Source organism: Neltuma alba, unplaced genomic scaffold, assembly GCF_004799145.2.
Source record: "Neltuma alba isolate B1F8T4 unplaced genomic scaffold, ASM479914v2 tig00010929_pilon, whole genome shotgun sequence".
In the NCBI taxonomy this organism is placed as follows: domain Eukaryota; kingdom Viridiplantae; phylum Streptophyta; class Magnoliopsida; order Fabales; family Fabaceae; genus Neltuma; species Neltuma alba.
In genome coordinates this window covers 93-19,260 of record NW_021635704.1, presented here as the reverse complement: position 1 = coordinate 19,260, position 19,168 = coordinate 93, and the positions used below count along the sequence as shown (strand labels likewise).

Below are 19,168 nucleotides of genomic sequence, written 5' to 3'. Positions count from 1 at the left end.
GGAAAACAAATTAATTGCAATGTGTGTGTATCAAAGAAAGCTGCCCCTTTTTTTATTTTTTATTTTTTGGTTATACAGAAGAAAACTGGCGTTTTTAGAAGTTATATGTGTAAAATATTAAAATTAACTTGAAGGTGTTGGAACAAAGTAGTTAAGTGATGTGATTGTGTGAATTAGACAAATATGAACAAGTCCAAAGGGGAAGTCACGAGTGGCTGTCCATTCAAAGAAGCGTAGCTGACATGGACACCTGTGTCTGTTGCTCTGTGCTTCACATATAATTATAAAAGAGCACGTACCTCTTAATCCCATTCAAGTGTCCCCACTTTCCACGTAACATTTATGTACAATTACTTCCATTCTGTAAATATTCTAGTCCACACGCCACCGTAATATATTTTATATATAAGATTTATTTCATAAAGTACATAATACATTATTTTCAGTTTTAAATATAATATCTATTTATAATATAAATTTATACTACAAAATAGATTTTATATTTAGAATTAAATGTAATTCAAGAGTCTTGTTCTAATGACTCTTTTGCTCGGGCGTTACTTTTTGAAAAAAAAAGTTGCTCACACTCTAAACACTCATTCTCTTCTTTCTTTCTTTCTTTTTTTCCCCACAAACCAAGAAATCAAGAATGGTCATCTTGCCATGTTGACATTTGTGACATTTCTTGGTTATTGGTTGAAAAATGAAAATTAAAAGAGCTACGTGACCGACAAGAATAATCTAATGTAATATGTTTGGCATGTAAAAGGGTGTTTTTCTTACAAAAGAAAAAGAAAATAGTAAATGCAACTATCCCATTTCGGAGGTTTTTTTTTAAAAAAAAAAAAATCAAAACACTTTCTCAAGTCAAGCATGGCTTAAATACATACTATTGCAATAATTATAGAGAAAAAGACAGAAGGGTCGTAGTCAACAAATTCAAATACGCAATTAAGTAGGATAGTTTATAATGGTGATGAAAATGAAGCCTTGGTACAATTATTGAACAGTGTCCCTATTCTCCCTCTTCATCTTTATCCCTCCAATGACGCTACTTGATAGTTCACCTGATTATATTCAAATCCCTATTTATATACTATGAAACATTTATAACTCCCACAAACCAACACAGATCATCTTAAAGGTTCCTTCTCATCAACTACTTATCTATCTCGAGCATCACACGGGATGATTGCCATTTGTTTAAAATAAACAAAAAAATCAACAAGAAATTATTTTCATTTGTTGGATACAAAATGTTAACCAAGCCCCAGATGCCATACTGGAAGTTAAAAAAAAAAAAAAGAGAGAGAAATAGTTAATCTCATTTATTGGAGACAAGTTCCAGAGGCTGCCCTACCAAGCAATGCCTCCAAACATCACAAGTCAAAAAAACTCTTCAAAGATGATATATTTGTAAACTATATATGATATTTTGGGGAGGAAAAAAATTGAAGTATCATCAGAATCTTCAACTTATAAGGCAGCAGCAAACCTGCGCATTTTCCAGAACTAGTACCCACAAAGTGATATATTATGATGAAATTAAGCTTATCCCAAGTTTTTGTCAAAAGTAGCGCGCCCACACGTGAAATATGCAAATATTGAGATAGAGGCCACCTTCCAAATAGTGCTATCACTATTGATGCATCTTTGCCGCCTTTCAGTAAGGGAAGCTAATTGGTTCGCGTTGAATGGCCTTCTGAACAAGCTCAGCCTGCTCCTTTAGATGAACCTTGTAGAAACCAGTAGCTGTGGCTGCAGATGGAGCTCGACCGACATATTTAGCATCCTCATACCCTCCCCTACCAACTGCCTTCATGGCGGTTATAAGTCGTGGTAAAATATATGTATACCCACCCATGTTCATTGGCTCTTCTTGGCACCAAACGACCTCAGCATCTAGCAGGATAAACAACAGATGTAACACAGACAAATATGAAGGAGAAAATAAGTGTTTCTTTCAGTGATCAGTAGCATCATAAGGATTCATTAAAAAAAGCAGCTGAAAAATATTTTTCCTTACTTGGATATCGTTTAAGCTCTCTCTGTACAAGGTCGTAAGGGAAAGGACAAAGTTGCTCCACCCTACAAATTGCAACATCTTTTCCGTCTGCCTTCTTTCGTTCGTCATCAAGTTCATAGTAAAGCTGCCATGGAAATAAGATATGGATGGCTGTAAACTACATATAAGGAACAAAATTGGATACAGGATGTAAATGTTACGAAGTTATGTGACCAGAACACCAGATGTAGTTCTTATATAAAAAGCGTATAGCACATGTGCAAGGACAGCAAGTCCCAATCATGACCAACAAACCTTTCCAGAACAGAGGACCAGACGTCTAATACCCTCCTCAAGGTCTGAGTGGTCATTCTGGTCTTTGATGAGGCGCTTAAATCTTGTTCCCTGTTTATCAAAACCTGGGTGGCCTTGGACATCATCAAACTCAGATAAGTTTGATTTGCAATCCTTGTGACGAAGCAGGTTCTTAGGAGACATTACGATGAGGGGTTTGCGGAATTCTCTGTTTATCTGCAAGAGGGAGTAGAAAAACGTGAGCAAATGAAGAAACAGTAACATTCATAATTCAATCAATTGCATTGCACCAACCTGCCGCCGCAGAACATGGAAGAAATTGGCAGGAGTTGTGACATTCACAATCTGCCAATTACACTCTTGAATTTGTTTACGAAGGGTTGGATCCATCTCAGGAATAACATAAGGATTGTCATCAGCCATCTGCCATTTAGTTAGCGAATACACATTAATTAAACAGCAAATCCAGATTATCAGAAAGGCCACATGCAACCAGACTAAGGTCTTCTTTGTTTAATGGAATGGAAAGGAAAATGGAACAAAATTAAAAAAAAAAAAAAATCAGATGATCACCACTTCCTCATTTTTTTATCTCATAAATCAACTAACCAACAGACGGGCACAAGGAAGACAACTAACTATCCAAAGTTAGAAAAAAGGATCAAGCATAAGGATCAGATGCATAAAATTGGTATTAAGAAGCTAAACTAGAAGATTGACAACAGAGAGTACCTGAAGATAGCGTTCCATCCTGCCACTTGAATGTTCAGGACCCTGACCATCGTAACCATGAGGAAGAAGCACAACAAGCCCAGTCTGACGAAGCCACTTGGCCTCACCCGAACTCACAAAATTGTCAAATATCACTTGAGCCCCATTAGCAAAGTCACCAAATTGAGCCTCCCAGATTACTAACGAATTAGGATTTTCCATTGAGTAACCCACTTCAAATCCAAGTACACCAAACTCAGAAAGAGAGCTGCATTAAGAGCCAATTTAAAATTGTTTTAATGCGGAAAAGTAACCCAAAAAAAATGTCTATAGAAGCTAGAGTAGTGTCAATGGGTGAAAATGCAACAATAGTATCACAAGCCCCAATTTAACAATAGCAAGAAACATGAACCCAAAAATTACCACTCACAAGAAGAAACAACTGCGATATATTTACCATAACTTATTTAGATGATACTCAAATAGAAACACCTTCCTCACATGCACAGTTGACAGTTCACAGATGACTACCCATGAATTTCTTAACTGTAATTCATGTGACAAAGATTCTCCTTGAACTAGATATTACCACTAATTCTTTGTATGGAATGACAAGTAGCCCTTACATTTGTAACGAAATAAAATAGATACTGTAACCTACTGTATAGCAACAACAAATTACATCTTCACTAGCGTTAGAAAAGAAATATGCTAACTGATATAATAATTATTTGGTGATCAAAACTTAGACATAAAACAAAGATTACCTGTTGCTAACAGTAAACATCTCCTCATTTTGGTTCATTATAACATGATCCAACGGGCAATATATCTGCCCAGTTTCCTGATCATGAACTACAGCATGGCGGTGACTAAATGTTCCTCTTTCAACATCTTGGCCACTCAAGCGAACATGGTTACCTTCAACAAGCAATGTAGCAAAAGCAAGTGCCTCTGCAAATCCCCAGTCAATACCCTCACCAGTTTCCATCATTTGGGCACGTTGTTCATAAATCTTCTTCACTGCTCTATGAGGAGTGAAATTTTCAGGTAAGGTTGTGATTGCTTTCCCAACATTTTTCAAGATCTCTGGTTTCACACTGCATCATAAAGATCATATAGTTAAGCAGTGTTATAAAAATACGAGAACACAGACAAGCAATGAAGCAAAACTAGCATTATGTTTGTCATATGCATACCCAGTGTTCCGAATACGTGAAAGTTGTTCAGGTGACTTGAAACCAGACCAATAAGCTGAAAGCCAATCTCTTCTTTTTGGAACATATTCTTTGCTTGCCAAAAATTCTTCATTCAGAATTGAAGTGATCTTCTTGTGTATATTATCAATATCAGCCTGTGTCACCTCTCCCGATTCCAAAAGCTTCTTCTGATAGATCTCTAGAGTTGATGGATGATTCCGGATGACCTATGGCTCAAAGAATAAAAAATCTAATTAACTTAACTGAAAATAATGTATTAAAAAAGCAAGAAAAACATTATGAGAAGGCTAACCTTGTACATTTTAGGTTGTGTGAAGGATGGTTCATCAATCTCATTATGTCCAAATCGACGATAGCATACCAAATCAACAACCACATCCGAATGGAAAGCCTGGCGCCACTCAGCAGCAAGTTCAAAGGCATGAACAACTGCTTCCACATCGTCACCATTTACATGGAAGATGGGAGCATCTAAGGCTTTGGCAACATCAGTGCAATACTGTGAAGACCTGCCAGATCTTGGATCAGTTGTAAATGCAACTTGGTTGTTAATAACAATGTGTATGGTCCCACCAGTTGCATAATTTGGAAGAGCACTAAGATGCAATGTTTCATAGACAACACCTTGTCCAGCAAAGCTACCATCTCCATGAATCAAAACACCCATGTTTTTGGTTCTGTCCACATCATTTGAGTAATACTGTTTTGCTCTAGTTTTCCCAATGACAACTGGATTCACTGCTTCCAAGTGACTAGGATTTGCAACCAAAGACAAATGTATCCTCTTGCCACCCCTAGTTGGGCGATCATAAGAAGTCCCCAAGTGATATTTAACATCACCAGTTCCAGTGTAGAGCCCAACTTCATCCTGAGTTTGACCACTAAACTCACTAAAAATCTGACGCAGTGGCTTGCGAACCACATTACCTAAAACATTCAATCTTGCCCTGTGTGCCATTCCCATAACTATGCTCTCCACCCCAAGATCTGCAGCTCGATCAATCATTTCTTTCATGCCAGGAATAAGAGTTTCTCCCCCTTCAAGCCCAAATCTTTTTGCTGATGTCCACTTGGTTGCCAAGAAGTTCTCAAAGAGTGTACTCCAAGCAAGTCTGTCAAGAATAACTTCACGACGTTCCCGATTCAGCTGCGTAGGTGTAGGGGTTTCAATCTTGTCTCTAAGCCAGTTACATTTCTCACGATCTGCAATGTGCATGTACTCATACCCTATGCTCCCACAGTAAGCTTGCTCAAGGCGTGTCAAAATGGATCTAAGGGTTTGAACTGGACGATTCTCAGACAAGAATCCAGACATCCTCCAGACCCCCAAAAAGAATTCCCTGTCAAGATCAGCTTCAGTGAAGCCATAAAGGGCAGGGTCTAATTCATCTGGGATTTCTGGTTGTTCCAAGCCCAAAGGGTCTATTTTGGCTTTCATATGGCCATTAACCTGGTATGCTCTTACCAGTAAAAGCAAACGCATACTCTCTTGTATTGTTTGGCCAGAAATTCCAGGGGAGGTTGCAGCCTGACCCACAAAGTTCCTAAAGAAATTGTCCCAAGACTCATCCACACTGTTTGGGTCAGCTTCCCAAGCTCTTTGAAGCTCCTCCAAGTAGACACTGCTTGTCCCATCTAAAAAGCTGTCAGTCAACCTAGAGAGGGGTACAGCGCGAGGTACAGGTGCACTTTGTGCTTTTGATTTGAAAACCGTAGTGTGAAAGCATCTACTTTGTGACGGAAGGACTCTGGTCCTTGTTGCATAATACGATGATCCACCCTGAGAGAGAGTTCTCCTGATTGCATGCTTTACTATGCTGGAACCAGCTCTAAACCATGCCATGGTTCAGTCCACACGATCAGGAATATCACCAACGTTGAACGGCTGTATCTTGTCAAGTGTACTTTTGTATGCTAGACATCTATCTCCCCTATCATGAACAAATCAATGACCAAAGAAGTTCAATAATAAAAGAGCCGAGAATTTCTTGACGAGCTAAAATGAAGTAAAATAACAATGATGACGAAGATGATGAAAAAGAATAATAAAGATTGTTCACATAAAAACGATAGACATGAAGAAGGAAAAGGAACAGGAAAAGCAGGAGGCAATTCAACCCTTAAGACTAGATAAAATATCCCATCACCCCTGCTGATTCATTTAAAACATTCATTAGAGGACATTTAAGTCCAGTGTCATACAATGCCAACAGACACCAAACACTAATCAGCACCAACAAATGATCGAACAACGAATTAAACCCAATAAACTTACTTCAACAAAATAAACAAGAAATTCCAATGTCAACTCCATCGGAAGAAAAACTAATGAAAACCAATAGATCCAACAATCTGTGAAAGCAGTCCGCAATCATCGCTGCTCCAAATCAATCCGAGCTCGCTAGTTACTTTCAGAAAAGAAAATCAACAACCAAAAAAGCTTTCTTTTCAATCCGCTAATCAGCTCCAAATCGAGTCAAAACAAAAATTAAAAAAAAAACAAAAAACAAAGAAGCAACAAAAGAACTGGGATAACGAAACAAAGCGAGACGTATGCCAAGTCGGTGTCGCGACCTGAAATGGAGGAGAAATTGGAAGAAAACCCTAATCGCTTTGAACTGAATGCTACGATGGGCAGACTCAGGCGGATATATGCCAATCCTTTTTATTCTCTCCCCCGTCTTCTGGAACGAGCACTTATGCTCTGTTCTTACCTTTCACTTTGGTAGGTTCCAAATTCGACTGAATATATATGTCAAGGTAAATAATAAAATGCTTATTTTTATTATTAAGAAATATCATTGTAAAATACGCAATATTAATGTTGATTGTCCCTCCATTTCTTTTCATCGGTAAAAGCACTTTTTTTTTTTTAAAAAAAAAGTAATAAGTAGAAAAGAAATAAAAGGAGTATGAAATATAAATTTTGATCGGAACCCCAAAACTTTACGAACAACGCCCTATGCTCACCAAATGAGCTAACTTCTCATTATACTTTATTTTATTAGTTTTTTGTTTTTTAATTCATAACTTGCTATTATTTTATGGCGCAAGATAAACAAAATGTCTACAAAAAAAGAACATATATAACGAGATGAGAAGTAGTTCAATAGAAATTTTAATTTATTTTATGTATAATAATTACTTATTATTTTATTTTGGACATTATTATTTATTAGATATCCGAATTAGTACAAAGTGTTCATTCAAAAATAAAAATACCTTCTTTTCCATGAGAAAATATTCGCAGAGAATCCCCTAACGTGTCTTGCAGCGCATATTTTATTTAAATTTTAAAAGGTGCGGTTTAAGAACTGCATAATGAGGGTTTGACCGGGGAAAAAAAAGAACTAAATAATGAGGGGGAGGTCAAAGCCACGTGCCATGCGGGAAACAAAAGAGAGATTTATGTGTATTTATTTATTCAAAGAGGGCAGAATTTTCAATTTTAGCATACGAAATAAAATGGGGAAATTTCAGAATCAGAATTATGGTATTACTGTCAATATGGATGATCGATGGCTGGATTGAGCTTCAATGACAAACAATCGCAGTACCCTTCACTGATGATTTGTAAATTTTGTATAGCGAAGATTAAAGGGATGGCGAAGATTAAAGGGATGGCAGGGCAACTAATCACTTTATAAGGATTGTTTGGGTAAAAACTAAATCATGATTTTAAAAAGACTTTTATGTATACTAAATAAATATATGAAGGAAATTATCTCGTTTTATGAAAAAATGCTTCTGAGAATGCTTCAAACACCCCCCTATCCAAATGCATGAAAGTTTCAAATGAATAAGAAATTATGACTTCAATCCTACCTATAATTTGTTAGCAGAAAAAACAAGTCCTACCTATAATTTATCTTATTTGCCTTGGTGAAATACTCATAATCTATCTTCGTTCGTTAATGCATGCCGCCTTGATAAAAAAAAAAAATGTAAAAAGTAATGTCGTCTAAATGTTAATAACCATAAATGGAATAATGTGCCCCTTACACGCCTGAGAGGACACAAATTTTGACCTATGAAAATTATATATACAAATGATATAACATCGCTTTAAGTTATGGATTTCAAAAATAAGTTTCCTGAGGTGTGCATTTGTATAAAAGCCGCTGCTTCTAGTTCTTTTAAGAAGAAAAGGATTGAAGCCTCCACTTGGTCAAAATGTCAAATCAAGGCGCCCGTAACGATCATTCAGCTTGGCCAGCCTTCACAAATTCATATAATGATATGGATTCACATCTTTTAACTATGATGCCTATTTTTGTCAAATTCAATATGGTTTTGAAGTCTTGGATCCCAAGAATCCTAATTATGGGCATAACTTCAAGGAGAACGAGTGAATCAAGGGGTTAAATAAGATCCACCTTCAAAAGTCCAATATACTTCTTTTCTCTCTTCATTCAGATCTTTTCGAGTCAAAGATTTGTGAGGTAAAAGCAATAATGCAAAACACCGGCCTGCACCATATGCAAAGTTTAGAACCGGAACTCTTAAACCGTTCTATTTTGTCCACCACACTTCCTTCAGGAATATAACAATGCCGTGCTGGAATTTTGCTGCAACAAGCATTGATCTCCTCCTTCTCTCTGTCTACTTAACAAAAGCTTCCAAGTAATCTATGTAAAATATTTCTTTTTCATATAGTCGAACTACAAATGGAAGAGGAAGGCGAAGCAAATGAAGTAGTCAGAAGTCGGACCAGATTCCACAAACTAAGAGCAAGAAATTTAAAATACTAACTTTTAAACACCATCTTTGCAGTCCAAAAATACAGGGACAAATACAAGGGCTCACATCTAGCGTCATCAAATTAGCTCCACCACCCAGACAATTGAATGCCACTGTGCATGGTGATTCTCTTCAACTACAGCAAGCGGACTTTGGCGCAGCTTGACCTCCACTGGCAGCTGCGTCTGGTTGGTTAATCTTGATAGTCTGAGGCTGAACCACCACAGGGTAAAAAAAGCGTAGATCAACATTTAACACTAAGCAAGAAGCATTAATTCCTCAACATTTGAGAACAAAAAATAAAAAAGACCCCATAAACTTCAATATACCTATCCATATAAAAGAAGAGACATGTACTTCTCCAATCCTTAACGTAAAACCTAATTTGAGAATTGATATTGGCCCCTATATATAAGACTTATTTCACGTGTTTACCAATTTTTTTTTTTCAAATTAACCTTAATGATATTCCTAAAACAATAATCAAGTAGAAGGAGGAGAAAAGAAATTAAGGAAGATAGTTATGGTGTTTTGAAAAAAAAACATATCATATTAACTAATTTAACTAAAATTCTTAAGCTACTCAGATTAGTTAGTTAAGTCTTAAATTAAAGACTAGAGGAGTACCAAATATGTGATGGCCTGTTTCTACTTTCTTTTTCTTCATGCAAGCACTTAACAGAGTAAGACTTCTTGAAAAGAAGATCAATGGCAAGAAAAAGGCTAGAGACCTACCTCAGCTTTAGAATCTGTTTCCGCGAGTCTTTGCTTGATATCCCTTGCTATTGAAAAGAAAACGTCCTCCACATTCATGTTTGTCTTTGCACTCTGCACGCATAATTACAATATAAATATAACAGAATTGCATGTTTTCAATGGAATGCATTAACAGGCCCGCTGCTACTCACAGTTTCAAAGAATTTGATACCGTACTCATCAGCTAGAGCTTGACCCTTGGAGGTAGGCACAGCCTAAAATAATATAAAGGAATTATATGTTAATATTAAAAGAAAAATAACTAGAGCACAGATGTACACGTACTCATAAAACCAATACTCAATATTGGATGGATCTTTTTATAATTAGACAAGAGCTCAGCGCAAAAAAATCCTGCTTCTGGTTTTGAGTGATATTAGACCAAAAAAAAAAAAAATCCAAAAAATTCTTAGATCAGTCTATCTTCTGAATATTCCTTCATGAATACTTTCTCATTTCATCGGTTGCAATCAAAGATTTTCTTGTTTATTAGACATGAAGAAAATAAAATCTTACTCCATTAGAAGTCCTAGGGTACTATGAATTGCAGCATTTGCCTTCCAGATGAACAGAAAGAAGTTATCCCCTAGCATTTTGTCACTAAGACACAAATACCCTTGATGACATTCTCTTCCAAAAAACAAATGGGGTTTGAGCAGAGAGAGTCAGCCATGCAAGTCATGCATAAGCTGCTCACCAAGTAGTGTTATGCACAGCCAGTCCAAGATGTAATAACCACGAGGGAAAGAAATGCCAAATTTACATACCCTTTTACTTTCATCCATATCAGCCTTGTTGCCAACAAGTATCTTGTTTACATTGTCAGACGCATGTTGTTCAATGTTACGAATCCAATTCCTAATATCTGAATGGCAAAAAGTAACGTCCGTGTGAATTAAAAGAAAGGTAAAAAAAAAAAAAATGATGGATTCTATTTTTCAACATAATTCAATGCTAATAAGAGAGGGGTGAGAAGAAACGGGAAAGTGATGACAAAATATCGTGAACAATAGAAGGTTAGGAATGATATTCAAAATAGGAGTGCACTATTTTTTTTTTTTTAAAAAAAACGCTGATATATAAAATATGTTATCCAAATATATCTGAACTTCCAACACCACCAAGATAAAAGAAAAGAGGAAGAGAGAGAGAGAGAGAGAGAGAGAGTAGATATTATCAAAACATCCTAACAATGTCAAAAGTACATTGTCCAATTCTGCAAATCGAATTCCAGTTATCTGAATGAAAAAATAAAAGTTACATGTTAATTAAAAGAAAAACAGAAAATAAAGATTAAAAAAGATCTTTTATCCCCCACCTAATTCACTGTTAAAGGGGGTGAGTGAGTGAGAATAAACGAAAGGAAGGAAAGATAGGAAAATTGAAGGATCAGCCATAACCAATAGAAGGCAACAAATGATACTCTAAAGTTGAGTGCATAAATTAAAAAGGCCAATGTACAAAAACTATTCCTTGAAACAAATATTTTCATTAGATTAAAATATCATGAAACAGCTCTGGACATCCAACAAGGAGACCAACGAAAAGAGAGTACTGTTGAAAGATGCTTCATCAGTAACATCATAAACCAGCAAGATGCCCATGGCTCCACGGTAGTAAGCTGCACGTATGTGTCGCATTGTTAAGTAGGATCCAAAAACACATATATCGGAGAATAAATTGAATTATTGCATAAGACAGAACACAAAACCTGTTGTGATAGTTCGAAATCTTTCCTGACCAGCTGTATCCCATATTTGCAACTTAATGCGCTTTCCATCAAGTTCAATGGTTCTTATCTTAAAATCAATGCTGCCACAAAGTAAATCATGATAACATTTTAAATCTTCAATAAAACAACACAGTGCAGATGTATCTTCATAGAGAGAGGCTGAACATACAGAGAGTCCAGTTTCCAACATTGAGACAATGACTATGCAATTACACTAATTGTAGCCCCATGGACTATAGACAATAATTTCAAGAGTCAATATCTTGGCAAACACTTCCTCTGATGGTTTCAAAACCATGTTACAGAGAAATAAGATAAATCTTAAGCAATCCTAAATATCTTGGTAAAATTTCAAGAGCCAATGTGTACATTTTTTCAGAAGATGAAAGCCAAGGATAATTATAGATGAGTCATGGCACAAATATAATGAGAGCAGGACAATGACAAAACTTTTTCTTTCAAGTATTCATGAGACAATTAAACAACAGAAACTGCCCTACAAAAAGAAGGGAGAGAAGTTTCTATGGATACTGACCCAATAGTGGTGATAAAACTGGTGGTAAAGGAACCGTCAGAAAATCGCAAAAGCAGACAACTCTTCCCAACACCTGTAGTAATTTAAGCCAAAAGGCTAAAAATAAGATACAAGCTAAAGCAACTGAAAGAAAGCAGGACACTTGTTATAATTAGCAACTCCAAATAATTTACCCATGTTCCCAATAAAGAGTTGATTTTTGGTAAACTGCAGAATGATTGAACCTAGCAAGCTACTGAACCCCTCACCGCTAGATTAGACCAAATAGCTTTTGCACAAGAAATCTAGACCAAAGAGAATCTATAACAGGTTACTGATAAATAAAATGCGCAGAAGAAGCATATCAAACTTCATACCTCCACCTCTCATAGAAGTTTTTTAAATATATATTATCCGAAAAGAAAATTAAGAGCATAACCATCTCTAATTAACCTTTTTCTCAAAGTGTCCCATGCTTTCATACTTTCTCTAAAATAGTTTCCAGGAGTTTTCAATAAGGCTCAAAAAAGAAAAAGAAGAAGAAGAAGAAGAAGAAGAAGAAGCTATTTTTCATTTAGTGTATTACCTAACGATTATTTCAAGTTGTTATAGAAAGTAAATCCAAATCTTCTCCGAAGTGAAATTATCAGGCATACAACAAAGATCTATAAAAGAAGGGAAAGGTTAATAAATGGAGATGCCGAATATGACCATCTCAAATGATCGGAAGACCCAGAGATACCAATGGATTTATGTGAACTACCTAAAGAGCATACCGTAGCACGTAGGAACCTCAACATAACAGGTCGCCAATTACCAACCTCATGAGGAAGCCTTTATCAGATTAGGGAAGCAGAACCATCACGAGGAAGGCAATTTGGGAACCCATTTTTATACCTCGTTTTGTAAGTCATAACATGAGCTCAAAGTATAAGAATAAGAACAAGAGTTGATCATGGCTGAAAACCCAAGCAATCACGAAAACGCGAAAAGGATTCATACAGTAAAGAATAACGAGTAATCCTCCAACCATTGTCTGTCTAAAAATTCTATACATACGTTTCCAGTAAGTATCAACTTAATACTGCAACGCACTAAGGTATGAATTTTAAACAATAAAATACAACTGTCGTATAAAAACATTTCCTTTTCCTGTAACATATGACGATATTTATAATTATAATTATAATTTACAGTAATAATAATAAATTAGTTATCCCACATAAAAATAATGTTCCAAGTTTCAACGACAGCCCACTGTTATCCCTCAAACACTCAAGCTCCAAAAGAAGTACGAGGGGCTCCCCTATCGCCGACAATTATATTGCCGACCCGTTTTCTCTACAAAACCAATTGTAATGAACCAAACTCAAAACAAAGAAAGCGGGATGAGATCTGAAAACTTGAAAAGCCATTTCCATTTTCTGGTCAAACAAACAGAAAGCGGTTATAAGAATAACATTCCACGGAAAGGGAAGCGATAACTAACCGCTATCGCCGATGAGGAGAAGCTTAATAAGATAATCGTAATCGGCACGAGCCCTTGCTGGTGGTGCTGCCATCGGGAACTACTGAATACAGACTACAACTATTCACACAAAGCTCTCAATCCCTCTCGTAAAGAGATTGTTGTAGAGACAGGATGGGCTGAAGAGATCGGAATTGAAAAGAGAAGAGAGTGCGTTGAGAGCGTACGGAAAAGGTTAAGAATAGCAAGTCGTCGGCGACATGGGAAGAGATCGGAGAGAGGAGGGATCCAAATGGGTTTTCGGAGAGTTCTGCCTTCGTCTCTCCGAGTATACTCCGTGGGGCGTCGCTCAATAACACCGTTTAGAGGAAGAGAGTGGACATGACGTGTTGCCTAAAATACTCCCGGATGCAGCAGATTCCCACCACCTTATCATTGTTTTCTCGTTATTTGACGAGAGAAAACCATATTGGAGGTATCTATACTTTTTTCAATTTTCAATTTGGTATCTATGTGTTTTTTGTTCTTAACTAAATCTTTATTTTTCCTCTATTAACATCATTAATCCTTATGTAAAGACTACAAATATCAATAGAACAAAGTTATAAGAACTAATGTTGCTAAAAAGATAAAATTAAATGTTTAATTAAAGGGAAAAAAAACACATAGGTACCAAATTAAAAATTGAGAGAAAGTATAGGTACCTCCAATATGGTTTTTCTTATTTGACTAAATCCACGTTTGTCCTTGGCTAATGATGAATTCTCCATGTCGCCCTTAACACATTTTTGTTCTTACGTTGAATGATTGAAGCATCATCTTTTAAAATCTATCTAATTTAAATATACTCCGTTAGTAAATTATTGACTTTTCTGCTCTCTAATGTCTAGTTAAATCTTTAAAAGCTGGCAAAAAAAGGTTGAACCTTTAAATACTTGAAAAGAAAATTAAAATTTTACCTAAGAAAATATCGTTACATCTCTTATTATATTACAAATGATGTATGTAATTTAGTCATGAAGTCATAAACCGATGAATCCTTGGTTAAATAAACATAAAAGTGAGATTTTTTTTTCCCCATATTTTTAATGTAACAGGTATTTACTAACTTATGCTTAGGATTAAATCCAACCATTAATAAACTTTAATTTAGAGGCCAGAGGGAGTATAATAGTAAGAGCATGCTTGTTTGAAAGAAAAATGACTCCAAGAATAATTATTTTTAATTTTAATTGCAATGTTTGGGGTTACAAAATAGAATTAATCAAAGAAAATGACAATCATAACCAACCCCATAAAATATAAAAATAATACATAACTACATTATCCATCACCTATAAATATTTTTTTTTTTACGATAGTCAATGCAAATTTTTATTGCTCCACATATTTTTATTGCACTCCATGTATACTAACTAATAAATAATCTAATACCGCTTTAGACCATTGGCATTTTAGAGAACCTCACAACAACTTAATTACATTTTCGGTTGGAATATCTTAAACCTTGTCGAAATTAAGGATTATTCCAATAAACCCTACCAAACTTGAAAGTATACCATCCAATAAATTTAGAGGATTCAAAATTTTACTCCTCAAACAACCTTGAGAGAAATTGAACCCAAGTTAAATACTAACTTTGATCTTTAATATAAGAGTTACTAAATTAATTTGAGTATATTAACAAAATTAGTTAAATTAATTATTTATAATAAATATGAATTGATTTTTCTAAAATACTCATTTTAATCATAACTATTCTTAAATAAGAATCTTTAACATATGTAATTAATAGAGATACTTTAGAAAATGAATTACAAATTCAAAAAACAAAGTGAATTTAGAGATAATATTTATGGCCAAATCCAATTTCTAACTAGTTCTTATATTAAAAACCTAACGTAAAATGTAATCAAAATTCCTATTAAGCGAAATCAGAGCCTGAAAAGCAATTAAGATATAGCACCATACCGACATGTTAGTCTCCTGCCTTCGTAATTCATATGGCCAGCAAGGTGCACACAAAAAATTTCATGAATTGAGCTATTTGATAGTACTCCTCCGGTCCTTAATATAAGACCCAATTGTTGAGTTAGCTTTGGTTCTAAATATAAGACCCATTTATCATATTTATTAATTTTTTCTAAATTATTCCTATGGATACTCCCTTAATCATAATTAAGTAGGAGAGAAAGATGAGGTATTAAAAAAGATGATTATGGTATTTTAAGAAAAACATGTCACATTTCTTATAATTAATTAATTTACCTAACTTTTTAATCTAACCAAATTAGTTAAATAGGTCCACCAGGGGAGTAGTTATAAGTTGACATGAAGGAGAAAGAAGCATGTTAAACTTTATGAGTACCTGTGGATTGTCATGCTCAAAATGAATAATGGCCTGGTGCCAGAACAGAGACTTAGGATATGTAGGACAAAACTGATCTGAAGTTGTCTAAAGAATTCACTCAAAAACAAGTTGGAGAACAAATCAACTAAAATGAGCAATAATTAATGACACGCAGGCCAGATAAAATAGTGTGATGAGCAATTATAAGAGATTCCAAAACAAAAGCATCTGATCTAGTTTTACTGATTTTCCGCCGGGTGCATGAGATACATCGTTTTATCAATAAAACGATAATAATCTACCAAGCACACAGGCCACAGCGGCTACTCAAACCACAACGACATGTAAGCATCTTTTTAAATCATATCGAGGGTTTGATCTAACAAACTACGTTTTAGAGTTAATTCAGATATAATTTCAAGGGAAATGAAGACCAAAAAAAAAGGATATTAACTGGAAACATAGGTCCATTTTTCCAATCAGTTTGACACCTATCATAAACAGAACCAAGATGCTTAATTTTTGAGAGTAGTAAAAAGGATGGTGACATTTCAAGAATATGAACATCGGGATTCTTATATTTTCAGTGCAACCAAATGCATGTGTGAGGAACTGTTTCATCCTAAGTACCAATGTGGAAAGAAGTCTAGGTCATCTCATTCACCAATAGTCTCCACATGAACAGGTTCCATTCTTAAAATGATGAAACCGCTTTGCATCCCTAACAATTATCTCCCTGTTGACAAGTTTTGATATAAGCTTTGTTGCTGAATGACAGTTTACACACGCTCGAAGGTTCTTTGTTATTCTAAGTGTAGTTCCAGGAGCAGTACTAATTAGGCCGTATGCTATTGCTATCTTTCACTATGATAACAGAGGTTCTCTTCCTTCTCCTCGTAATTCAAATCATGCAAAACTGACTCTGTATGTGGGACGAATCCTACTTCCTTCAGTCTTCTCTCCAACTTCTGAAGCTCATCAAAAATTTCCTTAGCTCTTGGATGCGACTTGTCCCCTACACTAAACACTTCTACCTTTCCATTGATATCAATAGAACTGTAGCCTAGGTCCTTGCTCAAACCTTTTTCCCTCATTAGCACACGAACCTTTGCAACATGATCCCACAGCCGGGCAGAAGCATAGAGATTAGAGAGTTGCACATAGTGCCCTATATTGTATGGATCCAGTGAGAATAGTTTCGCTGCAGCATATTCTCCTAAGGTAACATGGCGATAGATCTTGCAAGCACTAAGAAGTGCACCCCACACGCTTACACCAGGATCAATGGGCATTTTCAAGATAAAATTACAAGCTCGATCTAGATAACCTGCACGCCCAAGAAGATCAACTACACAAGCGTAATGTTCATGACGGGGCTCAATTCCATAGTCTATCATGCAATGGAATAGCTCCCATCCCTCTTTTACTAGGCCAGAATGATTGCATGCGGTGAGAAGCCCAATGAAGGTAACATCGTTTGGGCACACACCTGCTTGCTTCATTGCATGGTAAAGATCAATGGCTTCCTGGCCACGACCATGCAACCCATATCCCACAACCATGGCACTCCACACTACGACATCCTTATTAGACATGTGATCAAACACCTCACGAGCAGATTCTACACTTCCACATTTTGCATACATATCAATGAGGGCTGTGTTAACAAAAACATCACTTCTATATTCACTCTCGCTGATGTAGTCATGCATCCATCGTGCCAGTTCAAGGGAACCAACTTGAGCACAAGCCAAGACTGCAGACATCACAGTGACTTGATCAGGTTTAATATTATTTCTTGCAATAAGATTACGAAATAGAAGTAATGCTTCCTCAGCATGACCATTCTTTGCATAGCCAGAAATCATTGCATTCCAAATTATCACATTTGGTATCTCCATTTTATCAAAAAAATATCTTGCAACTGTCACCTGCCCACATTTTGCATATAGAGCAGTCAGTGAGATAAGCAAATCGGGCTCATCTTCAAGACCCATTTGATGACACAACCATGAATGGATTTTCCTTGCTCCAAGTCTTCCACATCGGAGTAAGCCCTTAGAATGCTTACCAGAGCAATCCAATCTGGTTTTACATCAGTTTTTCTCAACTCATCAAACATTTTCAATGCTTCCATAGCTTTCCCATTCTGCGCATACCCAGAAATAATGGAAGTCCATGAAACAATTGTTCTATCATGTAAGCCATTGAACACCACCCTCGCACGATCAATGTGACCGCATTTGGCGTACAATGCTACAAGGCCATCTGCACAAAAACGTCCAACCCAAGCCCGTGCCTGAAAATCTGACCATGAATTAGCCGGCTCAAACCAAAATCTGACAATTCAGTACAAGCCTTCAGTACACAAGGAAAAGTATAGCAATCCGGATCCACTGTCGTCCATCTCATCCATCTATACATTTCTATGGCATCCTGAAACATGTTATGCTTCGAATAAGCCCTAATAATAGCATTCCACATAAACACATCAGGGCTACAAAATTTATCAAACAGCTTACGTGCATAACCAAGTTGACCGGTATTTGAGCTCCGATTAACCAGTTTGGTCATGAGAAACCCATTGTGTTGCGATCCGGAGACAACCAATTGGCCATGGACTTGATTCAGGTGTCTCTTGTGGGTAGCATTATCAATAATAGATGCGAAGAAGAACGAGTTTGAATAGTACAACTGGGAGAGGTCATCGACCTCAACGCAATGATCAAGGCCAAGAGGTGATGAACAACTATAATCCTTAAATAAATTGAAGAACAAGGACGTGGGAATTGGAAAAGCTGTAAACTTTTGGATTGTGTCGGTGAAGGAAGACAAGCGAATGAGTTTAAAAGCCATACAGCAATTGCCATCATCTTTCTAATATTTGCTGACAAAGTTTACCCTCATGTCCGTAGAGTTTCTTGTCTCAGATCAATTAGCACAAACGTAGCCTACGCTTATGAGTTCTTCGGCCATCAAGTTTGTTCTGTTGCTTTCTCCCGATATATCCGTAACAAAACATCCGAAAACATTTTCCAAGAACTACAGCTGAAATATGAGGAACAAGTCCTAGTAAGCGACATGGAACGAGATCAGGCACACAGAGTAGATCAAAATGGATTCTTTTCGGAGAGAGATGGTGCTCATCACAGCGATTCTTTGCTGCTTTGATAGGCGCCTTCCCCTTTGGCGGTGGATGCAGCCTCATGACTAACCGGTATTTTCATGTCATCGTTTTATCTAGATTTAATAAAATTGTTTTCTATTTAAAAAACTAGAAAACCCCGGAATCAAGGTTTTTTGTCAACGTTATTGCCTGCTAGCTCAGTTCTATTATAGACTTTAATTCTTTTCTTT

The 19,168-nt window shown here is 36.2% G+C and overlaps 3 protein-coding genes across 5 annotated transcripts; all 3 read right to left on the bottom strand.

Moving 5' to 3' along the window:
• Positions 1-1,221: 1,221 nt before the first annotated feature.
• LOC114760045 (2-oxoglutarate dehydrogenase, mitochondrial) lies at positions 1,222-6,953 on the bottom strand. 3 transcript variants are annotated; one of them, XM_028949290.1, is made up of 9 exons: positions 6,826-6,953; positions 4,544-6,182; positions 4,231-4,457; positions 3,799-4,131; positions 3,053-3,299; positions 2,615-2,743; positions 2,321-2,536; positions 2,027-2,150; positions 1,222-1,902 (listed from the first exon to the last, which is right to left on the bottom strand). In XM_028949290.1, exons 2-9 carry the CDS (start codon positions 6,092-6,094, stop codon positions 1,664-1,666), a joined length of 3,066 nt encoding a protein of 1,021 aa, XP_028805123.1. In that variant the 5' UTR covers positions 6,095-6,182; positions 6,826-6,953; the 3' UTR covers positions 1,222-1,663. The 3 variants fall into 3 exon arrangements, with proteins under 3 accessions (XP_028805123.1, XP_028805125.1, XP_028805124.1); XM_028949292.1 differs by having other exon boundaries at positions 4,544-6,173; XM_028949291.1 differs by lacking the exon at positions 6,826-6,953 and adding an exon at positions 6,527-6,732.
• A 1,922-nt stretch (positions 6,954-8,875) lies between these two features.
• LOC114760048 (ras-related protein RABE1c-like) lies at positions 8,876-13,697 on the bottom strand. The gene is made up of 8 exons (XM_028949295.1): positions 13,483-13,697; positions 12,015-12,087; positions 11,459-11,559; positions 11,303-11,368; positions 10,515-10,612; positions 9,900-9,962; positions 9,727-9,819; positions 8,876-9,204 (listed from the first exon to the last, which is right to left on the bottom strand). Exons 1-8 carry the CDS (start codon positions 13,553-13,555, stop codon positions 9,124-9,126), a joined length of 648 nt encoding a protein of 215 aa, XP_028805128.1. The 5' UTR covers positions 13,556-13,697; the 3' UTR covers positions 8,876-9,123.
• A 2,749-nt stretch (positions 13,698-16,446) lies between these two features.
• Positions 16,447-18,701, bottom strand: LOC114760070 (pentatricopeptide repeat-containing protein At3g12770-like). Its single transcript, XM_028949322.1, is given in 4 exon segments — positions 16,447-16,668; positions 16,671-17,810; positions 17,813-18,079; positions 18,082-18,701. Coding segments are annotated over 4 exon segments (2,190 nt in total). The 5' UTR covers positions 18,668-18,701; the 3' UTR covers positions 16,447-16,471.
• Between the last annotated feature and the right edge of the window lie 467 nt (positions 18,702-19,168).